The sequence below is a fragment of the Oncorhynchus nerka genome, linkage group LG6, assembly GCF_034236695.1.
Source record: "Oncorhynchus nerka isolate Pitt River linkage group LG6, Oner_Uvic_2.0, whole genome shotgun sequence".
NCBI classification, from domain to species: domain Eukaryota; kingdom Metazoa; phylum Chordata; class Actinopteri; order Salmoniformes; family Salmonidae; genus Oncorhynchus; species Oncorhynchus nerka.
In genome coordinates this window covers 43,458,543-43,481,228 of record NC_088401.1, presented here as the reverse complement: position 1 = coordinate 43,481,228, position 22,686 = coordinate 43,458,543, and the positions used below count along the sequence as shown (strand labels likewise).

At 41.0% G+C, this 22,686-nt stretch overlaps 1 protein-coding gene across 5 annotated transcripts in view; it reads left to right on the top strand.

Moving 5' to 3' along the window:
• The first annotated feature begins 438 nt into the window (after positions 1-438).
• Positions 439-22,686, top strand: part of LOC115130462 (cullin-2) — a 42,877-nt gene continuing 20,629 nt past the window's right edge. For 4 of the 5 annotated variants that reach the window (XM_029661638.2, XM_029661635.2, XM_029661637.2 and 1 more), the window contains exons 1-7: positions 439-546; positions 1,742-1,880; positions 3,296-3,398; positions 3,597-3,691; positions 5,216-5,321; positions 14,905-14,987; positions 16,258-16,354. In XM_029661638.2, coding sequence (XP_029517498.1) covers positions 1,762-1,880; positions 3,296-3,398; positions 3,597-3,691; positions 5,216-5,321; positions 14,905-14,987; positions 16,258-16,354 — 603 coding nt within the window. In that variant the 5' untranslated portion in view covers positions 439-546; positions 1,742-1,761. Of the gene's footprint in view, positions 547-594; positions 781-1,741; positions 1,881-3,295; positions 3,399-3,596; positions 3,692-5,215; positions 5,322-14,904; positions 14,988-16,257; positions 16,355-22,686 lie in introns of those variants that run through there. The other variant, XM_029661633.2, reaches the window with a different exon arrangement.

Below are 22,686 nucleotides of genomic sequence, written 5' to 3'. Positions count from 1 at the left end.
AAATACATTTACAGTGTAACAGTCAATAATCAAGTCCACTTGAATGATACACTACTTTTTAAGTACACTGTTTCTTAACCGTTCCAATCACACGAATAATACTGCATATCTCTTAGTATTTCTACATCACAGTTTGTATTTATATGGATGAAGGAAACGTTTACGTTCTAGTTTTCATAAAGGACTCTTTGCTCTACCACAGCTCCCAAACGGGTACCCGTAGTTTTCGCCGACACCATTACAAAATAGGGGTCTTACTTTACAATGTTGTTCTGATAAGTCTTTGAATCGACGCCGTCGGTAATTGTGACTTTTGTTGGTTATTAATATTTTAATTGTGCACGGTACAAATTTAATTTGTCGAATATGAGTATACTGAATGCTCATGACTACTACATCCTTAACGACTCCATTACAGTACACCTACAGCTGATACAATGGTATATTCCATAAGGTATGGAAATGGAAGTGCTGTAAGTGAGAGATCAAGCTTGTGACAGCGGAGAAACTTGACTTTTTAATAACACGTATATATATTTATTAGAGGTATGTATATACAGAAAATCTCCATTTGACGTTGTAAACGTGTTTACCTAGCTACCCCAAATCGGTCGCTACTAGCTAGAATTAAGTGCCTAGCTCTAGCTAACTGGATCTCAAAGCTAGCTACTACTATTACCTAGCTATGTTGTTGCTTCTTCCTCATCCTAGCATGGTTAGTTAGTAAATGTGTAACATTGTTCGAGAAAAATATGACTGTTCGTGACTTCAGTGAGTAAGGTAAATATGTATGCAGCATGCTGCAATATTCTCCAAAACTGACAAGCTATCTAACTTTAGCTTGCTTGTTTGAATGACGAATGAAATTGATAGTTGCTAACTAGCTACAGTAGCTAGACAGCTAGCCAGGCCTTCTTGTAGATATCCTGCAAGATTTATAACGTTGGCATTAGACTCACCCTGTTACCCGTGACAGTTCAACTTAACGTTAATGCAACGAATGACTGCATATTGTTAGCAAATCGCTAACTAGCTATATTTGATTTGGGTAGCATGACTAATATTTTGGCGATTGGATTGTTTACACTGTCAACTAACTTAAGCTACGTTAGGTTGCTAGCAACCGCCCGTGAACAAGGGTGGAACATTCCATTTTATAACCTTCTAGCTAGCTATTAGCAGGATTGTTTGTATGTTGAGGTGTAATTGTATTTTGGGGTAACGTTCAATCTCACATGATCGTGATAACTTGTGCTTTCACTATATTGAGTAGGAGATACAGTAGTATTTATCATCCCCTGCACATTTTTACATTTTGAGATGTCTTTTAGTTAGGTTATGAACCCATCTGAAACTGTCATTTGACAAATGAATAAGTCATAATCTTGTTATCACAACATCGTGTTTGAGATTGTAATTGCGAATTTATAATCAGAGTTAGAGTTATGGTACAGGCAGATCAGTAAATGATGATTATTTGTTTTAATAATCTGTATTTTTAAATAATCTGTATGCCCAAGTATTGTTTAATTATTGAGACATTGTGTAACAGTTTATCAAACCTGAAGAGGAAAGATCATTCCCATTTGTAGTTGGATTGATTACATTTGGCATAGTGTATTACTTGATTCAACATCCATACATGAATAATTTGCATTTATAATTCTAAACACTTTGCTCCAATATTCCAGTACTGTCCAATTACACCAATAACCATGCTGTTTTTACCTCTTTACATCAGCCTGAAGAAGAAGCCGTACGATGTCCTTGAAGCCGCGGGTGGTGGACTTTGATGAAACATGGAACAAGCTACTGACGACAATCAAGGCTGTGGTGATGCTTGATTATGTGGAGAGGGCCACATGGAACGACAGATTTTCGTATCCTACCTTGTTTCAGCTCTTTAGAAAAATAGTTTTTATGAGTTTCTGAACTTTCTGTGTTTTGTGGTTTAGTTGGCCATTGATTTAATAGGCTAAAATGCCACGGATCTGTGCTTACATAGTCAAGCCATTAAAGGGATACTTCAGGTTTTGGGCAATGAGGCCCTTTATCTACTTTATCTTCCCCAGACTCAGATGAACTTGTGGATACCATTTTTATGTCTTTAACTAGGTTTCCATCCCAATTGCTGACAGATTTTAATGTGAATGTTCTAGAATCCCCATAAATAAAATATGTGCATTTTCCCACCAGTGGTATGTTTCCACCAAATGGACTTGTTGCGGACAAAAATCATTGCATGATGGTGTAGTGCACACAAAAATGTACTTTTTCGGTTACGTTTTCATATACCAAATAAAAATCTAAAGTTCAATGTGTTTCCATCGCATTTTAAACTCAGCCGATAGTTTTGTCACAAACATTTGCCTTAAATAGCAAATGTACCTACTCTGGTCTTGGCACCTGCACTCTAACCAACAGCTCACAGATACAGTGCCGGCAGGCTGTTCGGGGTCTCTAGTCTACATTAGATTATTATGGATAAGAGCGAGAGTATTTGTCAAACTGCGGTCAATAATCAATCATGTCACCAGAATGAGACCCTCGGTATTTATTGGATAGAAGGAGCAAGATCACCGTGCACTTTCACTACCCTTTGAAGTTCACCATAATTTATTTAATCCGTAGCCTAATAAACTGCATGGTTTCCAGAGTTGTAGGAGGAGGACCACAAACCATATCATCGCAAGACTCCAAATTTGCTTTAATATGGTGGTTATTATATCAATATTTGTGCATAAAGGCGTTTCCACTGCCATTTCCTGCATAATTAATTTCCCGTCACAAAAAGATCACACCATGTCGGATGAACAAATTACACCAAAACTTCCTGTTTCCATCACAGCTGTCGTGATTTTTTTTATACGATATGGTTGGTGATATGGTTACTTGCATTAAATTGTGGTTGGAAAAGCGGTTGGTGTACAGTATAAAGAATGTTAGAGGTAGTTTTGCAAGCCAATGCTAACTAGTATTAGCGCAATGGCCGGAGGTCTATGGGTATCTGCTAGCACATACCCATAGACTTCCAGCCATTGCACTAACATTAGTTAGCATCGGCTTGCAAAATGTCCTCCAAGTTCCTTCATACTGGACACAGAGACCTAAACACGGTATCCACAAGTTAATCTGACTCTGTGGAAGTACATATCCCAAAGTATCCCTTTAAGGTTTAACTTTAGGAAATTCTCAAGTTCACTTAATGATTTTCCAGTAGAAAATAAATTGTCTGCATGATTTTTTTCCTCAGTGTTACAGATAAATGTGTTGGACTCCTTTACTCTAAAATCAGTGACATCTATGCCTTGTGTGTTGCATACCCAGAGCCTTTGGGTGAAAGATTGTACACAGAGACCAAGGTATTCTTGGAGAACCATGTCAGACAGTTGTACAAGGTAAATACGTTTCATCATTTGGGGAAAATATATTAGATCTGTTATCTACTGAATGTTAGTTCATAATGCCATTTTCACACAATTGACTAATTTCCCATTGCTCAGCTTCGGATAGCCTAATAGTTGTATTTGTTGTCTGCTTGTCATTGAAGTGTCAAGGTAATAAACTGATATTGGGTCTCTAATCTGTAATTTCAGAAAGTTCTGGAGTCTGAGGAGAAGGTTTTAGTGATGTACCACAGATACTGGGAGGAGTACAGCAAGGGAGCAGATTACATGGATTGCTTGTACAGGTAATGTTAGGGATGTGCATCTTTTTCTGTCTCGGTGATTCGATACGTATTAATTTGGTTTGATTAGAGAGAGATTCGATGCGCTAACATTTATACATTAATTTTCCATTCTAACTAAAAGTCTGCTGCTGATATAGCTCATGAGCTGGGCCTCTCCGAGCTGGATCTGTCTGAGCTGACTTGTGTGTGCGTCCGTGCGCGCACTTTGTCGGCACCTGAGCTTAGCCATAAGAGAGAGGCATCTACCACACGACTATCAGATTGGGGCGGTGGGGGGCAAACTAGCCTTTGTTTATTGTATTGTCCCCCCACTTTGGTTCTGAAATCACTATCACCCACTAATTAACTTGTCATTTTTGCAGATTGTATTTGAGCTAGTAATGTTTCAATATTTATAATTTACAATCTAACTATGACATAACCAATGAATACATAGCACAATTTTGGATTTGACTCCCATCTCAAAATCAAATGGTTTTAAGTTTTTCCTGAGTGTCTTTTCTTTTCCTCTTGTTTTGGCGCCTCACAAAAGTTATTGCTGTCCTCCATATGAAATTATCAACTTTACCCTATATATATAAAAAAAAGACCAAATACACTGATTGTTTAAAGCAAAACTACCAAAACTATTGCTGATGGTGAACCAGAACAAACAAATTAAAATCTATTGCAAGCCCCTTTGAGCAAGTATAGCCAGAGGAGAGTTGTCTCCAATAGCTTACTTTTGTTCCAGTAAAACAACATTTTCAATAGCGCATATATGCAAATTACTTCGGTTGCCACTCAACTAATACAGTGTAATTTTAGCAAGCCATTTTAGCATTTGAATGCTGAATGTGCCGCACAGATGTGCAAGATCAGGAACAAGCTGCCTAACTTGTGAAGCTGGGCACAGCGGGCAGTTTGATGAGACAAAATGGCTTGTAGATCAATGACTGTCAACACAGTTACATGCAGTTCGACACTGGAGGATGCATCAGTAGTCAAAAGTTGAGGTGTTTTAGAGGGATGTAACGATTCACCGATACGCATCGGTCCCGGTTCAAATGTTTAATATATGAGGGGATCCCAAACCGATCCAAATGTACTGCTATTGGGTAGCTGGCACTTATCCCTCAGCCAATTCTAATTTCTGATATAGTCTGAGATTGGCACCATGTGTAAAGAACACTGCCGCTTTTAGATATTTACAGATATTTCATATGTCACATTGGCAGATGTTTTGGGAAATTAACTCACACCACAGTGACAGCTTTGGATAATCAGCATTTCTTACAAGAAGCTCCTTTCAACCATTTTTTAAGAGTCATTTAGCATGTTGTCGTCCCAGGATTTTGTATATATGAACTTGAGTTCATATCTCTTCTCATCACTGTCTGTCCTGCTAATGTCAAATAGACAGCACAGCTGTGAAAACAACTTGTCATGTAGAATGTAGATAGAGCCCGGGTCAGATCAGTCTGATCACAGCCTTCAGGCATATATGTTGTGTAATGCTCTTTCTCTCCCTTCTCTCTAATATAGGTACCTCAACACACAGTTCATCAAGAAGAACAAACTGACAGAGGCAGACTTGCAGTATGGCTACGGAGGGGTTGACATGAACGAACCACTTATGGAGATAGGAGAGGTAAGTCTCCAATCATATCTCATTACTTGCCCTTATCCAACCTATTAGTTCCACCACCCACACATGCAATGACATCTCCTGGTTTCAATGATGTTTCTAGAGACAATATCTCTCTCGTCATCACTCAATACCTAGGTTTACCTCCACTGTATTCACATCCTACCATACCTTTGTCTGTACATTATACCTTGATGCTATTTTATCGCCCCCAGAAACCTTTTACTCTCTGTTCCAGACGTTCTAGACGACCAATTCTTATTGCTTTTAGCCGCACCCTTATTCTACTCCTCCTATGTTCCTCTGGCGATGTAGAGGTGAATCCAGGCCCTGCAGTGCCTCGCTCCACTCCTATTCCCCACTCTTTTGACGACTTCTGTAACCGTAATAGCCTTGGTTTCATGCATGTTAACATTAGAAGCCTCCTCCCTAAGTTTGTTCTATTCACTGCTTTAGCACACTCTGCCAACCCGGATGTTCTAGCTGTGTCTGAATCCTGGCTTAGGAAGACCACCAAAAATTCTGAAATTTTAATTCCAAACTACAACATTTTCAGACAAGATAGAACTGCCAAAGGGGGCGGTGTTGCAATCTACTGCAAAGATAGCCTGCAGAGTTCTGTCCTACTATCCAGGTCTGTACCCAAACAATTTGAACTTCTACTTTTAAAAATCCACCACTCTAAAAACAAGTCTTTCACCGTTGCCGCCTGCTATAGACCACCCTCTGCCCCCAGCTGTGCTCTGGACACCATATGTGAACTGATTGCCCCCCATCTATCTTCAGAGCTCGTGCTGCTAGGCGACCTAAACTGGAACATGCTTAACACCCCAGCCATCCTACAATCTAAACTTGATGCCCTCAATCTCACACAAATTATCAATGAACCTACCAGGTACCTACCTCCCCAAAGCCTTAAACACGGGCACCCTCATAGATATCATCCTAACCAACTTCCCCTCTAAATACACCTCTGCTGTCTTCAACCAAGATCTCAGCGATCACTGCCTCATTGCCTGCATCCGTAATGGGTCAGCGGTCAAACGACCTCCACTCATCACTGTAAAACGCTCCCTGAAACACTTCAGCGAGCAGGCCTTTCTAATCGACCTGGCCGGGGTATCCTGGAAGGATATTGATCTCATCCCGTCAGTAGAGGATGCCTGGATATTTAAAAAAAAGGCCTTCCTAACCATCTTAAATAAACATGCCCCATTCAAGAAATTTAGAACCAGGAACAGATATAGCCCTTGGTTCTCCCCAGACCTGACTGCCCTTAACCAACACAAAAACATCCTATGGCGTTCTGCATTAGCATCGAACAGCCCCCGTGATATGCAGCTGTTCAGGGAAGCTAGAAACCATTATACACAGGCAGTTAGAAAAGCCAAGGCTAGCTTTTTCATGCAGAAATTTGCTTCATGCAACACTAACTCAAAAAAGTTCTGGGACACTGTAAAGTCCATGGAGAATAAGAACACCTCCTCCCAGCTGCCCACTGCGCTGAAGATAGGAAACACTGTCACCACTGATAAATCCACCATAATTGAGAATTTCAATAAGCATTTTTCTACGGCTGGCCATGCTTTCCACCTGGCTACTCCTACCCCGGTCAACAGCACTGCACCCCCAACAGCAACTCGCCCAAGCCTTACCCATTTCTCCTTCTCCCAAATCCGTTCAGCTGATGTTCTGAAAGAGCTGCAAAATCTGGACCCCTACAAATCAGCCGGGTTAGACAATCTGGATCCTTTCTTTCTAAAATTATCTGCCGAAATTGTTGCCACCCCTATTACTAGCCTGTTCAACCTCTCTTTCGTGTCGTCTGAGATTCCCAAAGATTGGAAAGCAGCTGCGGTCATCCCCCTCTTCAAAGGGGGGGACACTCTTGACCCAAACTGCTACAGACCTATATCTATCCTACCATGCCTCTCTAAGGTCTTCGAAAGCCAAGTCAACAAACAGATTACCGACCATTTCGAATCTCACCATACCTTCTCTGCTATGCAATCTGGTTTCAGAGCTGGTCATGGGTGCACCTCAGCCACGCTCAAGGTCCTAAACGATATCTTAACCGCCATCGATAAGAGACATTACTGTGCAGCCGTATTCATTGATCTGGCCAAGGCTTTCGACTCTGTCAATCACCACATCCTCATCGGCAGACTCGACAGCCTTGGTTTCTCAAATGATTGCCTCGCCTGGTTCACCAACTACTTCTCTGATAGAGTTCAGTGTGTCAAATCGGAGGGTCTGCTGTCCGGACCTCTGGCAGTCTCTATGGGGGTGCCACAGGGTTCAATTCTTGGACCGACTCTCTTCTCTGTGTACATCAATGAGGTCGCTCTTGCTGCTGGTGAGTCTCTGATCCACCTCTACGCAGACGACACCATTCTGTATACTTCTGGCCCTTCTTTGGACACTGTGTTAACAACCCTCCAGGCAAGCTTCAATGCCATACAACTCTCCTTCCGTGGCCTCCAATTGCTCTTAAATACAAGTAAAACTAAATGCATGCTCTTCAACCGATCGCTACCTGCACCTACCCGCCTGTCCAACATCACTACTCTGGACGGCTCTGACTTAGAATACGTGGACAACTACAAATACTTAGGTGTCTGGTTAGACTGTAAACTCTCCTTCCAGACCCATATCAAACATCTCCAATCCAAAGTTAAATCTAGAATTGGCTTCCTATTTCTCAACAAAGCATCCTTCACTCATGCTGCCAAACATACCCTTGTAAACCTGACCATCCTACCAATCCTCGACTTTGGTGATGTCATTTACAAAATAGCCTCCAATACCCTACTCAACAAATTGGATGCAGTCTATCACAGTGCAATCCGTTTTGTCACCAAAGCCCCATATACTACCCACCATTGCGACCTGTACGCTCTCGTTGGCTGGCCCTCGCTTCATACTCGTCGCCAAACCCACTGGCTCCATGTCATCTACAAGACCCTGCTAGGTAAAGTCCCCCCTTATCTCAGCTCGCTGGTCACCATAGCATCTCCCACCTGTAGCACACGCTCCAGCAGGTATATCTCTCTAGTCACCCCCAAAACCAATTCTTTCTTTGGCCGCCTCTCCTTCCAGTTCTCTGCTGCCAATGACTGGAACGAAATACAAAAATCTCTGAAACTGGAAACACTTATCTCCCTCACTAGCTTTAAGCACCAACTGTCAGAGCAGCTCACAGATTACTGCACCTGTACATAGCCCACCTATAATTTAGCCCAAACAACTACCTCTTTCCTAACTGTATTTAATTAATTAATTTATTTTGCTCCTTTGCACCCCATTATTTTTATTTCTACTTGGCACATTCTTCCATTGCAAAACTACCATTCCAGTGTTTTACTTGCTATATTGTATTTACTTTGCCACCATGGCCTTTTTTGCCTTTACCTCCCTTCTCACCTCATTTGCTCACATTGTATATAGACTTGTTTATACTGTATTATTGACTGTATGTTTGTTTTACTCCATGTGTAACTCTGTGTCGTTGTATCTGTCGAACTGCTTTGCTTTATCTTGGCCAGGACTCAATTGTAAATGAGAACTTGTTCTCAACTTGCCTACCTGGTTAAATAAAGGTGAAATAAAAATAAAATAAAAAACAATCTCAGTTATCCAGTACAAATGTCACAATATATCAGTTTCAAATCAAATTGTATTTGTCACATGCGCCGAATACAACAGCCCTTAACCAACAATGCAATTTTAAGAAATATAAGTGTTAAAGTATTTACTCAAATAAACTCAAGTAAAAAATGTATAAATGAAAAAAAGATATTAAAGCCCAACATTAAAATGACAGTAGCGAGCCTATATACAGGGGGTACCGGTACAGAGTCAATGTGCGGGGGCACCAGTTAGTGGAGGTAATTGAGGTAATATGTGCGTGTAGGTAGAGGTAAAGTGACTATGCATGGATAATAAACAGGAGTAGCAGTAGTGGGACAATGCAATTTTATCAGCTGTTCAGGAGTCTTATTATGGCTTGGGGCTAGAAGCTGTTAAGAAGCCTTTTGGACCTAGACTTGGCGCTCCTGTACCGCTTGCCGTGCACTAGCAGAGAGAACAGTGTACAGTGGTTGCTCAACTAAAAGTTTTGAGATTATGCTGTGGGATTTAGAGGTAATTTGTGGTTTAGTACGGTAACCTGCTTCACTGCTTCATTGCTCCAGACCAGCGCAAGGGGGAGTTAGAGCACTGATCATGCTTTTGGGTCCCAAGGCGCTACTGTGTCTCTACCTGACAATGAATGGGAGACATAAACCAAATAGAAACTGATAATTATGCACAACTTCAAAATTGAATTTCAATGAACTGATTGATGAGGATGAAGAAGGTGATTGAATTTATGACAATAGTGTAAGAATTGCTATTCCTCTGTACTACATGTGCACACCTGGAAAAATGCACTTTTTTTTGTTACTACTCATCAGTATTACTTACGAAGATAAATTAAAATGTTCAATTATATTCCATATTCTTAAAATATATGTTTTGACTGAATATAAGCAAGTGATGTCTGCTAAATAATCATGTTGATGGTGCAGTCATATAGCCTCTAAATAAATAAGTACCAACATTCCTTCTGATCGTCTTTAATAAAGAAATGTTTTGGTTATCCTGAACTGGATTACCTGGATTACCACCATCTCGTGCGCATGTCAAGACATTATGGGCTATTAGCAGAACAATAGACTCTTGCCAGCACCTCTCTGTATTTTGACACTTTGTGCAAATCAATTGAGCCGCGTTAAAATCTTTGTGGATGGGGCCTCCCGATTGGCGCAGCGGTCTAAGACACTGCATTGTTGCTACAGATGCTGGTTCAATACCCGTGCTGGCTGCGACCAGGAGACCCATGAGGCGACGCACAATTGGCCCAGTGTCGTCCTGGTTAGGGGAGGAATTGGCCAGCCGGGATGTCCTTGAAAACGTAATCATCCTCAAAATATCGTTTTTTTTTTTAAACAAACAATTTAGAATCCTCCAATCCTCTAAATGTAATTATTGGCGAAGAGCCATATAGAGATTTTGCGATGGCACATGGTTTATGAATTGACATGCAATTTTCCATTCCTCCTGAACAATAGTGTAAGAATTGCTATTCCTCTGTCCTGCACACACACACCCCCAAAAAATACACTTATCCCCCAAAATACACTTATTTTTTTGTTTCTACTTGATCAGAACAAGCTGTAACTGGACTGGAGCATATTACTTACTAAAAATGACATGAAAGCGCACATTTGTAAATCCCAAACTCTAAAAGTAATTGGAAAGGTAGACACAACTTATTTGTGACATTGTGGTTCCAATAAAGAATGTAAACAAGATGCTGTGTTTTTATTTACAGTAGTGATGGACAGCTGGAGGCATTTTGAAAACAGGTTTTCAAACTCTTGTTTTTCACTGTAGTACTGTATCTGGTGTATATCCCATCATGCCAACAATGTTTCCTATTAGGACAATAGACTCTTCACAGCCCGGCTACTGTAGGTGTGAAAATCCCCCAATTTGCAATGACGTCATCGATGCACTTATTGATGAAGCCTGTGACTGATGTGGTGTACTGTTCAATGCCATCGGAAGAATCCAGAAACATTTTACAGTCTGTTTTAGCAAAACAGTCCTGTAGCGTAGCATCTGCGTCATCTGACTGCTTGAGTCACTTTTACTTCCTGCTTTAGTTTTTGCTTGTAAGCAGGAATCAGGAGGTTAGAGTTATGGACAGATTTGCCAAATGGAGGGCGATCGAGAGCTTGAGTTTGTATTCATTTGTTTGCACATGTAACATGCTGGTAGAGCTGTAAGTTTAACTGCATTAAAGTCCCCGTCCACTAGGAGCGCCTCCCCTGGATGAGCATTTTCTTATTTGCTTATGGCCTTATACAGCTCGTTGAGTGCGGTCGTAGTGCCAGTATCAGTTTGTGGTGGTAAAATAGACATCTACAAAAAATATAGATGAACTCTCTTGGTAAATAGTGTTGTCTTCGTCAGAATGCACTCCCATGAATCCCTGGTCCACAATAAGTGCTTGTTCTGTTCGATAATGTCCATCATTTATGTCAAAATAGCTCCTTTTGTTGGCGCGTTCAGTACACAATCTAAACTCACCAAGCGCGTTCACTAGTTTCAGACGAAAAGTTTAAAAAAGTTCTGTTACGGTCCGTAGCAACTTGTCAAACAATGTTTAGAATCAATCTTTAGGGTGTTTTTAACATATGTCTTCAATAATATTCCAACAGGACAATTCCTTTGTCTGTACAAATGAAGTGGAACGTAGCTACCTTTCACGTGAGCGTGCCAAACCGAGGCTGTGGCACTCTGCCAGACCACTCACTCAAAGAGCTCTTATGAGCCCCTCCTTTAGAGTAGAATCCTCAAAACAGTTTCTAAATACTGTTGACATCTAGTGGAAGCCTTAGGAAGATAAACATAACTAATATCCCACTGTATCTTCAATAGGGGCTGAGTTGAAAAACTACAAACCTCAGATTTCAAGCTTCTTGGTTGGATTGTTTCTCAGGTTTCTGCCTGCCAAATGAGTTCTGTTATACTCACAGACATCATTCAAACAGTTTTAGAAACTTCAGAGTGTTTTCTATCCAAATCTACTAATTATATGCATATTCTTGCTTTTACGACTGAATAGCAAGCAGCTTAATTTGGGCACGTTTTCCATCCAAAATTCCCAATACTGCCCCCTACCCCAAAGAAGTTAATGTCCCTGACTTTCTGGTCTAACTCTTCATCTGACATATCAGAATAGCATTCCCTGACAGACATATTGTGTTCTTTCATCCTTCTGTAAAAAAAAGTTAACCGTTACACTGTCATGAAATATGATTATATATCGACTATGAAGCAAATGACCGACACTGAATCGTAGGTGCTAACTACTAGCTATGTAGAAGTTTGACAGTGTCTCGGCAGATTTCCTCCTCTTCCTCTGAAGAGGTGAAACAAGGATCGGACCAATATGCAGCGTGGTATGTGTCCATGGTTTTTAATGTGAAAAACTGAACATGAACACGTATACAAAATAGCAAAGTGAACTGGCAACGAAACAGTCCCGTGTGGCACAGACACAGGAAACAATCACCCACAAAATACCCAAAGAATATGGCTGCCTAAATATGGTTCCCAATCAGAGACAACGATAAACACCTGCCTCTGATTGAGAACCAATCCAGGCAACCATAGACTTACATAAACACCTAGAACAACCCCATAAATCTTCAAAACCCCCTAGACAAGACAAAATACATAAATCCCCCATGTCACAACCTGACCTAACCAAAATAATAAAGAAAACAAAGACTAAGGCCAGGGCGTGACATGAAGAACGCCCAGTGCTGCTTACCTGACATGCCATCATCACACAGTCCTTCGTAGGTGTCCGCTATGACTTCCTTTGTGTTGGAAAGTAAGGTTGAACAGTATTGGTTGTAGCCAAACTGACACTCAAAAAATGGCCAAAATGGAAGGTGGTTGATAGCAAAATTAAATCAGAAAATCTTTTTTTATTCAAAGTAAAAAAGTTGCTTTCAAAACAATTATTTTTGATTGAAAATAAAAAAGTTTTGCTCTCCACAAAAAGACACAAAAATTGTTTCCAGCAGCACAGTTAGTCACCAACTCTCAGGTTAACACAAAAACTGCCTAACCAGCTCTGCTAGGGCTAGTAAAATGGTTAGAGTGGTCTCATTTGTGTCTGGAAGTAGCTAGCAAGCTACCCAACGTTAGCTTAGGTGCTTGACTGCCGTTGTAAGGCCAGAACGCTCAAATCAACCCTACTCCTTGCCCCGAGTGTCCAGTGTGCGGTCTGAATTTACAAATGCTCTAAATGTATGATCCAGGCACTCCAGATTGAATTTAACTAGGCAAGTCAGTTAAGAACAAATTTTTATTTACAAGGACCGCCTACTCCTTCCTCACCGTCGGGGAATTGAACCCCGGTCTCCCGTGTGCCCTGCCCTCACAACACAGGGATTATTTAGCTAAATAGCCCAGTACTGTACTGCCACCGTCACGTTGTACAGAGGGTTTTTCATTTTTTATGGAATATAAACACCATAATATTAATCAAAATCATTAAGCAAGTACCAGTCAAATGTTTGGACACACATACTCATTCCAGGATTTTTCTATATTTTTACTATTTTCTACATTGTAGAATAATAGTGAAGACATCACAGCAATGAAATAACACATATGGAATCGGTTTAGAACAAATTATTATTTACAAGGACAGCCTACTCCTTCCTCCCGCCAGGGAATTGAACCCCGGCCTCCCGCGTACCTGCATTTTGTAGTACAAACATAGCCTGCTCTCCCTTATGTAAGGATTTAAGCACTTTCCCATGTATTATACTGTATGTACTGTAGGCCAAGTTTACTTGTCAGACTGCACAGTAGCCTAATAAACAAATGCAGGTGGCTTATCTTCAAAATGCTTTAAATACTTTATTATCCAAATGTAAAGGAATGTACTGTACAGTATACTGTACAGTACTGTATTTCTTCATCAGCATCATTATGCTTTCGTTAATAAATTAATGACAAAAATACTCTTTCAAAATGCAGATGTTGATTTAGTTATGGTTCCATAACAAATTACTATGGGAATAAATGTCACTGATTTACAGAAATTTAGAATCCTCCAATCCTCTTATGCTGTAGCCTACTCCCGACCGTCACATTGTACAATGCCATATTTTCCATTCCATCCTAACGGAAACCCTGAGGGTTTCATTTTTTGTTTTTCTCGGAATAGAAACACCATAATATTAATCAAATGAATTAAGCCAAATTTCTTAAAATCAATCCCATATACTATGTTATTACAAAAAAGGTTTTAAATTCTCTGATAATGCCAATATGGAAGACTATAAATGCTTCTCAAAGATGCCCTCTGGTGGTCAAACTAACACTAACTTGTCTGACAATTTCATAACGTGTCACAGAATGCTGCAGCAGCCCGCAAGGTGACACATCTTTTAAAGGAGCAACCACTGTAGTTACGAGACAAGGTATCACAATATACTATGATATTGATAGACATTTTCAATCACTGTCTAATCATCACAAAAACATTCTCTTTAATCTGGATATTTTCTACACAACTTAAAGAATGTAAACATCATATACACATTATGAAAACGCTTCAACTTAGTGTTTGCCATAACATTTTCATTTAACTTTTAATGACATCACAAAATAGAAATATACATTTTCCATATTCCACCTCTCATTATTACCAGCATTTGGAGGATGAAATATAGTGTCCCCGTGTCCATGGTTTAATGTTCTAGTTTTGGGCTGTAAATTCTTCATAAGGCACACAAAGAAATTCCAATTGTCCATGCTAGAGAAGAAATAAATCATCTGCTGCCTTACAATTTGATGGGTGTGAGGTGTCATAAAATCCCCACATCCATTCCTCCTCTCTCTGCGGGAGAGAGATAGTTCTGTAGAGCTGATACACTGTAACCTGATCCTTTGGATCCTCACAGGAGAGTCATGAAAATGTGCTCATACAATTCTCCCCACTTTGTCATTTCAGCTAGCACTTGACATGTGGAGGAAGCTGATGATCGAGCCACTGCAAGCTGTCCTGATCCGGATGCTGCTGAACGAAATCAAAAAGTTGGTTCATGGTTTATATTCATGGTTCATGGTTTATGTACAGTAGGATTCAGCAGGGCTAGCCTGGGAGAAGAAATGCTTGAAGTACAGTGCATTCGATAAGTATGCAGAGCCCTTGAATTTTTCCACATTTTGTTACGTTGCAGCTAGGTTTGCAAAATTCCGGGAACTTTCAATTAATTCCCTGCTTTTCCCGAAATCCCTGGTTGGAGGATTCTCGGAATCAGGTACGAATGAGCAGGAAATCTGGATTCCTCTAACCAGGATATCTGGAAAAACAAAGGAATTTATTGAAAGTTTCTGGAATTTTGCAATCATAGTTGCAGCCTTATTCTAAATAGATTTAAAAAAAAATCCCGCATCAATCTGTACCCCATAATGACAAAGCCAAAACTGTTTTTTTTAGAATGCTCCGAGACAGGATTGTGTCGAGGCACAGATCTGGGGAAGGGTACAAAAAAATGTCTGCAGCATTCAAGGTCCCTAAGAAAACAGTGCCCTCCATCATTCTTAAATGGAAGAAGTTTAGAACCACCAAGCCTCTTCCTAGAGCTGGCCGCCCGGCCAAACGGAGCAATCGGAGAAGGGCCTTAGTCAGGGAGGTGACCAAGAACCCAAGCTCCAGAGTTCCTCTGTGGAGATGGGAGAACCTTTCAGAAGGATAACCAACCCTGCCAATCAGGCCTTTGTGGTAGAGTGTTCAGACGGAAGCCACTCCTTAGTTAAAGGCACATGACAGCCTGCTTGGACTTTGCCTAAAGACTCTCAGACCTAGCCTGATTGCGAAGAGTCACACCTGGAGGAAACCTGGCACTATCCCTACAGTGAAGCATGGTGGTGGCATCATCATGCTGTGGGGTTGTTTTTCAGCGACAGGGACTGGGAGACTCGTCAGGCTTGAGGAAAAGATGAATGGAGCAAAGTACAGAGAAATCCTTGATGAAAACCTGCTCCAGAGCGCTCAGGACTGAATGCACTGTAGGTCTAAAATGTCCAGTGCTCCTATTTAGCGGCTTGTGATTGTCATAATGACTTGATCTCTGGATTTGTGTCTGTGAAGGTAAAGGATGAACATTCGCTCTGTTCTGACAGTACCTATTACTGTGTTATAGCAGGCTAATACAGTTCAGGGTTACTGTTAGGCTGCTTTGATATGTCATTTAAAACCACAAGTCACCTTTTACTCTTTTATTTACATTTTCTAGCTAGGCACAGGTTAATGCTCAACAGAAATAGTATCACTAATAGAGCTTGTGTTCTTCTCTTCCAGTGACCGGTGTGGCGAAGACCCAAATCAGAAAGTAATCCATGGGGTTATCAACTCCTTTGTTCATGTTGAACAGTACAAGAAAAAGTTTCCTCTGAAGGTAAGCAGCTGTGCTCTGTTGGAATCTAATAATAATAATTTATTTAACTTTTTCAGAAAATAATCTAAAAGTGCATAGGAAGCAAAACAAACAGCACCTTTTAAATTGAGATGGTAGAGATGGAGGTTGAATGTCTCCATTTGGCTTCAGATGAAAGGCTGGGAGTTAAGATTGGTAACTTCTGCAGAGCGTTGGTGCGTTGATGGTACAAGCAGAGAGAGAAAAAAATAAGTTGCTTCACCAATGCACCACATCTGCTTCCCCGACGGTCAGTTCCTCCATAGGACCCGCTCCTCTGTAGGTACTGGCCCTCCATTGCAGAACATGTAGCACCCACCTGGGTGAGGCCACAGGTGCTGAAAAGCGTATGAAAAGGCAGTGGTTAAGAACAGTCCCTGAGGCTATTTTGCCATCTCTGCCGTACTTGTTGTAATTCTTCCTGACAGATGAAAAAATAAAGCTTGAGCTGCATTATTTGAATCCAAACTGTTGAGCGTGAAAAACGCTGCAGCACACATACCGTTGCACCTGGCACCAACTATCATACCCTGTTCAAAGGCACTTAAATATTTTGTCCTGCCCATTCACCCTCTGAATGGCACACATTCTCAATTGCCTCAAGGTTTAAATATCCTTCTTTATCCTATCTTCTGCCCTTCATCTACAGTGATTGAAGTGGATTTAACAAGTGACATCAATAAGGGATCTTAGCTTTCACCTGGTCAGTCTGTCATTAAAAGAGCAGGTGTTTTTGACCTCAACCCCGTCGAACACCTTTGGGATGAATTGGAACGCCGACTGCAAGCCAGGCCTAATGTATGTATGTATATACAGTGGGGCAAAAAAGTATTTAGTCAGCCACCAATTGTGCAAGTTCTCCCACTTAAAAAGATGAGAGGCCTGTAATTTTCATCATAGGTACACTTCAACTATGACAGACAAGTTGCTTGTACCATACAAAAAAATCCGTAAAATCACATTGTAGGATTTTTAATGAATTTATTTGCAAATTATGGTGGAAAATAAGTATTTGGTCACCTACAAACAAGAAAGATTTATTCTTTAAGAGGCTCCTCTGTCCTCCACTCGTTACCTGTATTAATGGCACCTGTTTGAATTTGTTATCAGTATAAAAGACACCTGTCCACAACCTCAAACAGTCACACTCCAAACTCCACTATGGCCAAGACCAAAGAGCTGTCAAAGAACACAAGAAACAAAATTGTAGACCTGCACCAGGCTGGGAAGAATGAATCTGCAATAGGTAAGCAGCTTGGTTTGAAGAAATCAACTGTGGGAGCAATTATTAGGAAATGGAAGACATACAAGACCACTGATAATCTCCCTCGATCTGGGGCTCACAAGAACGGTGAGCAAAAATCCCAGAACCACACGGGGGGACCTAGTGAATGACCTGCAGAGAGCTGGGACCAAAGTAACAAAGCCTACCATCAGTAACACACTATGCCGCCAGGGACTCAAATCCTGCAGTGCCAGACGTGTCCCCCTTGCTTAAGCCAGTACATGTCCAGGCCCGTCTGAAGATTGCTAGAGAGCATTTGGATGATCCAAAAGAAGATTGGGAGAATGTCATATGGTCAGATGAAACCAAAATATAACTTTTTGGTAAAAACACAACTCGTCATGTTTGAAGGACAAAGAATGCTGAGTTGCAGCCAAAGAACACCATACCTACTGTGAAGCATGGGGGTGGAAACATCATGCTTTGGGGCTGTTTTTCTGCAAAGGGACCAGGATGACTTATCCGTGTAAAGGAAAGAATGAATGGGGCCATGTATCGTGAGATTTTGAGTGAAAAACCTCCTTCCATCAGCAAGGACACACCGCCCGGGCAACGAAGGAGTGGCTTCGTAAGAAGCATTTCAAGGTCCTGGAGTGGCCTAGCCAGTCTCCAAATCTCAACCCCATAGAAAATCTTTGGAGGCAGTTGAAAGTCCCTGTTGCGCAGCAACAGCCCCAAAACGTCACTGCTCTAGAGGAGATCTGCATGGAGGAATGGGCCAAAATACCAGCAACAGTGTGTGAAAACCTTGTGAAGACTTACAGAAAAGGCTTGACCTCTGTCATGGCCAACAAAGGGTATATAACAAAGTATTGAGAAACTTTTGTTATTGACCAAATACTTATTTTCCACCATAATTTGCAAATTTATTCAATAAAAATCCTACAATGTGATTTTCAGGATTTCTTTTCTCATTTTGTCTGTCATAGTTGAAGTGTACCTATGATGAAAATTACAGGCCTCTCATCTTTTTAAGTGGGAGAACTTGCACAATTGGTGACTGACTAAATACTTTTTTGCCCCACTGTGTGTGTGTGTGTGTGTGTGTGTGTGTGTGTGTGTGTGTGTGTGTGTGTGTGTGTGTGTGTAAAAATGTTGGACACACCTACTCATTCAAGGGTTTTTCTTTATTTTTACTATTGTCTACACTGTAGAATAATGGTGAAGACATCAAAACTATGAAATAACAATAACACATGGAATCATGTAGTAAGCAAAAAAAGTGTTAGACAAATCAAAATAATTTTATATTTGAGATTCTTCAAAGTAGCCACTCTTTGCCTTGATGACAGCTTTGCACACACTTGGCATTATATCAACCAGCTTCATGAGGTAGTCACCTGGAATGGATTTCAATTAACATTTCAATGTGCCTTCTTAAAAGTTTGTGGAGTTTCTTTCCTTCTTAATTCATTTTAGCCAATCAGTTGTGTTGTGACAAGGTCGGTGTGGTATACAGAAGAATGCCCTATTTGGTAAAAGATCAAGTCCATATTATGGAAAGAACAGCTCAAATAAGCAAAGAGAAATTACAGTCCATCGTTACTTTAATACAGCCTTTCTTAAAGTACGGGTCGCTATCCAAAGTGGGTCACAGTATATTTATTATTATTGAATTAATTACTGGAATTGATATGGCCAAGTGCATCTGCGCTCTCTCTGTTCAGTGCTCTCAGTAGCCGTCTCTGCTTAGCAGCCGTCTCTGCTTAGTTTGCTTTGCGGTTTACCTGATCTTTTTTTCTGCAGTTTTCTTGAAGATCGCTCCGCAACACACACACAATGCAGCGCTGTCATTCAAGCCACTGTCTTGTTATTCCCACTCGCCATCACTCACCGCTGTCATGAAATGGACTCATGCTAGCCACAAGTTCTGACTGAGCTCAATTGTCATGAAACGCATATACAGCGATGAGTTTCTCTCTCTTTCATATAAACTTATAACGAGGAGCGCCCACAATGTGTTTTGTATGGGGAAGTAATGAGTCTCTCATAACAAACAAATTAATAAAATGACACGTCCTTTTCTGCAAAGGGACAAACATCCACAGCATGATGGTAAACCCAGGGAGTTCTTTCAGAACAGGGCAGAATGCTTCAGGAAACAGTGCTTCGACAGTGAGTTAGTCAGCTAGCAAGGCATTGTTGTCATTTTATAACAGTTGATGATAAGCGGAAATAAGGAAGTACTAACTAACTCTCATAGTAGTAAATGTCAGTATCTCTTTCAAACAATCCCCTGGCCTTGTACACAGCTAATAGCTAACATTCGCCAAAGCAAGCTAGCTACTGATAGTGCAACCCTAGCAACAGTACAGATGAAGATGAAAAATGACCAGGCCTACTGTACATCTTACTGTAGAAATTATTGTTGAAAACAAGTCTAGGTTGGAACTGTTAAAATACAATAATACGTTTTGTTGAACTGGTATAATACGTTTGAACTGAACTGGTATAGCCTGATTGAAGCAAGATGCTTTTTGAGGCAAACACACTCACACAGTTATGGGTTGCTCATCTACAGCAGGAAGCGGTCTCCTGCCTGACTGAGAAAGCAGTAGATGTTCTGGTCCAATTTGGCACCACATACCTATGCGAGTCAGGGTTCTCAACTTTGACATACTTAAAAAACAAGTATTGAAACAATGTGAATCCTCCGCACCCAATGTTTGTTTACAATGAAATGTATTGCTCCAGAATGCCTAATTTTTCCAATCAAATGTATTAAGTTGATTTCTGATCAGTCTATTTTGCATAAACATTGTGATTGGATGATAGCTGTGAGGGTTATCGAATCAGGATAAAATCCTCTGATCTCGAGCTCATTAATGATAGAATGTTCATATTTGAAGATTGCCGAAAGGCCTATTTCTTTGGCAAATGACAGGAGTGACGAGTGGAATGTAATAGCTGAATAGAGATGGCAACCAGGCTAGTAAACTCCTGGGTGCTCTCGCAATGGCTGCCTGGTATTGTGATGCAATAACTTCAATGGTAATGTACACTAAAAAATATATAAACACAACAAGTAAAGTTTTGGTCCCATGTTTCATGAGCTGAAATATTCTCCATAAGCACAAAAAGTGTATTTTCTAAAAGTTTTTGCAGAAATGTGTTTACATCGCTGTTAGTGGGATGTCAAGAAGCTGATTAAGCAGCATGACCATTACACAGGTGCACCTTGTGCTGGGGACAATAAAAGGCCACTGTCAAATGTGCAGTTTTGTCACACAACACAATGCCATGGATGTCTGAAGTTTTGAGGGAGCGTGCAATTAACATGCTGACAGCAGGAATGTCCACCAGAATGATTGCCATAGGATTTAATGTTCCTTTCTCTACCATAAACCGCCTCCAACGTCGTTTTAGAGAATTTGGCAGTACATCAAGCCGGCCTCAAAACCGCAGACGGTGTGTAGTCACACCAGCCCAGGACCTCCACATCCGACTTCATCTGAGGGATCGTCTGAGACCAGCCACCCGGACAGCTGATGAAACTGTGGGTTTGCACAATCTTAGAATTACGCTACAAACTCAGAAACCGTCTCAGGGAAGCTAATCTGCGTGCTCGTGGTCCTAACCAGCATCTTGACCTGACTTCAGTTTGGCGTCGTAACCGAATTCATTTGGGGAATGCTGACCTTCGATTGCCGCTGGAGAGGTATGCACTTCACAGATTAATTCTGGTTTCAACTGTACCGGGCAGTCGTGTATGACGCTGTATGGGCGAGTGGTTTTCTGATGTCAACGTTGTGAACAGAGTGCCCCATGGTGTCTGTTGGTTTATGGTATGGGCAGGTATAAGCTACGGACAACGACCACAATTGCATTTAATCAATGTCAATTTCAATGCACAGAGATATCGTGACGAGATTCTGAGGCCCATTGTCGTGCCATTCATCTGCCGCCATCACCTCATGTTTCAGCATTATAATGCATGGTCCCATTTCACAAGGATCTGGACACAATTCCTGGAAGCTGAAAACGTCTCAGTTCTTCCATTGCCTGCATACTCGCCAGACATGTCACCCATTGAGCACGTTTGAGATGCTCTGGATCAACGTATATAGCAGTGTGTTCCAGTTCCCGCTGATTTCCAGAAACTTCGCACAGCCAGTGAAGAGGAGTGGCACAACATTCCACACTAGTTAACGTTAGCTCACAAAACTACCTTTAACTTCTTTCATACTGGACACAGATGTTAAATGGTATCCATGAAAGTGACGTTCTCAGACGATGGAGAGACTCAGTTCATGGCTTGAGTGGAGATAACTGGTCAGAGGATGTGTTTGATGGTTTGTGTAGTAGCCTAGGCTATAGGTCCAATACATTATCACCGCATGTTGGCTATGCTTGAATTGCCCAGGCAATGTTCTTCTCGGACAATTGAAAAAAAAAAAAAAAAACAAGGTTTTTGATCTCGCCGGTAATGAATTGATCAATTGTTGTATTGCTTGTGAGGCACAGCTGAGGGAGCATACATTGAAATACATGTTTTGTTTTTACTGGGATGATGGTGTCTGCATCTGATGGTCAGTCTCAGTGGAGGGATGTGGAGAGCAGTCTCTCACCGTTCCTCTGCTCTCCCTCCCTCCGCTGAGACTGACCAAAAAGGAGAGTTTCAGCTGATGGCAAAACTGGAGTCTCATTGCCTCATGCAAAAATTCATGTTCCTCTATTAGCTGCAGTTCTCATTGTAGTGTGAATTGAAGAAAGGAAAAGCGCATTTCATGGCATATAAACGTGTTGAATAAAAACTTGAACATAAACTCACTCGTAAAAACAGCATCTCTTTGCTGTATTCGTTGACAGTCTTTCTCTAGTCATGGTTTTAAACCTTTTGACATCTCACAAGATCAACTTTGGTGTGAATTTGAGGAAGCTGCAGGGAGACACGATAATCTAAACTATCCGATTGGCCAGCGGTAGGCCTATAGGTGCACTTGATATGCTCTCCGTGCCATCCGGGTAGGCGGAGTTTGTACCTAACACATTAAATCTTTCAAAATGGGAACACTTTGCCTACCCGCAC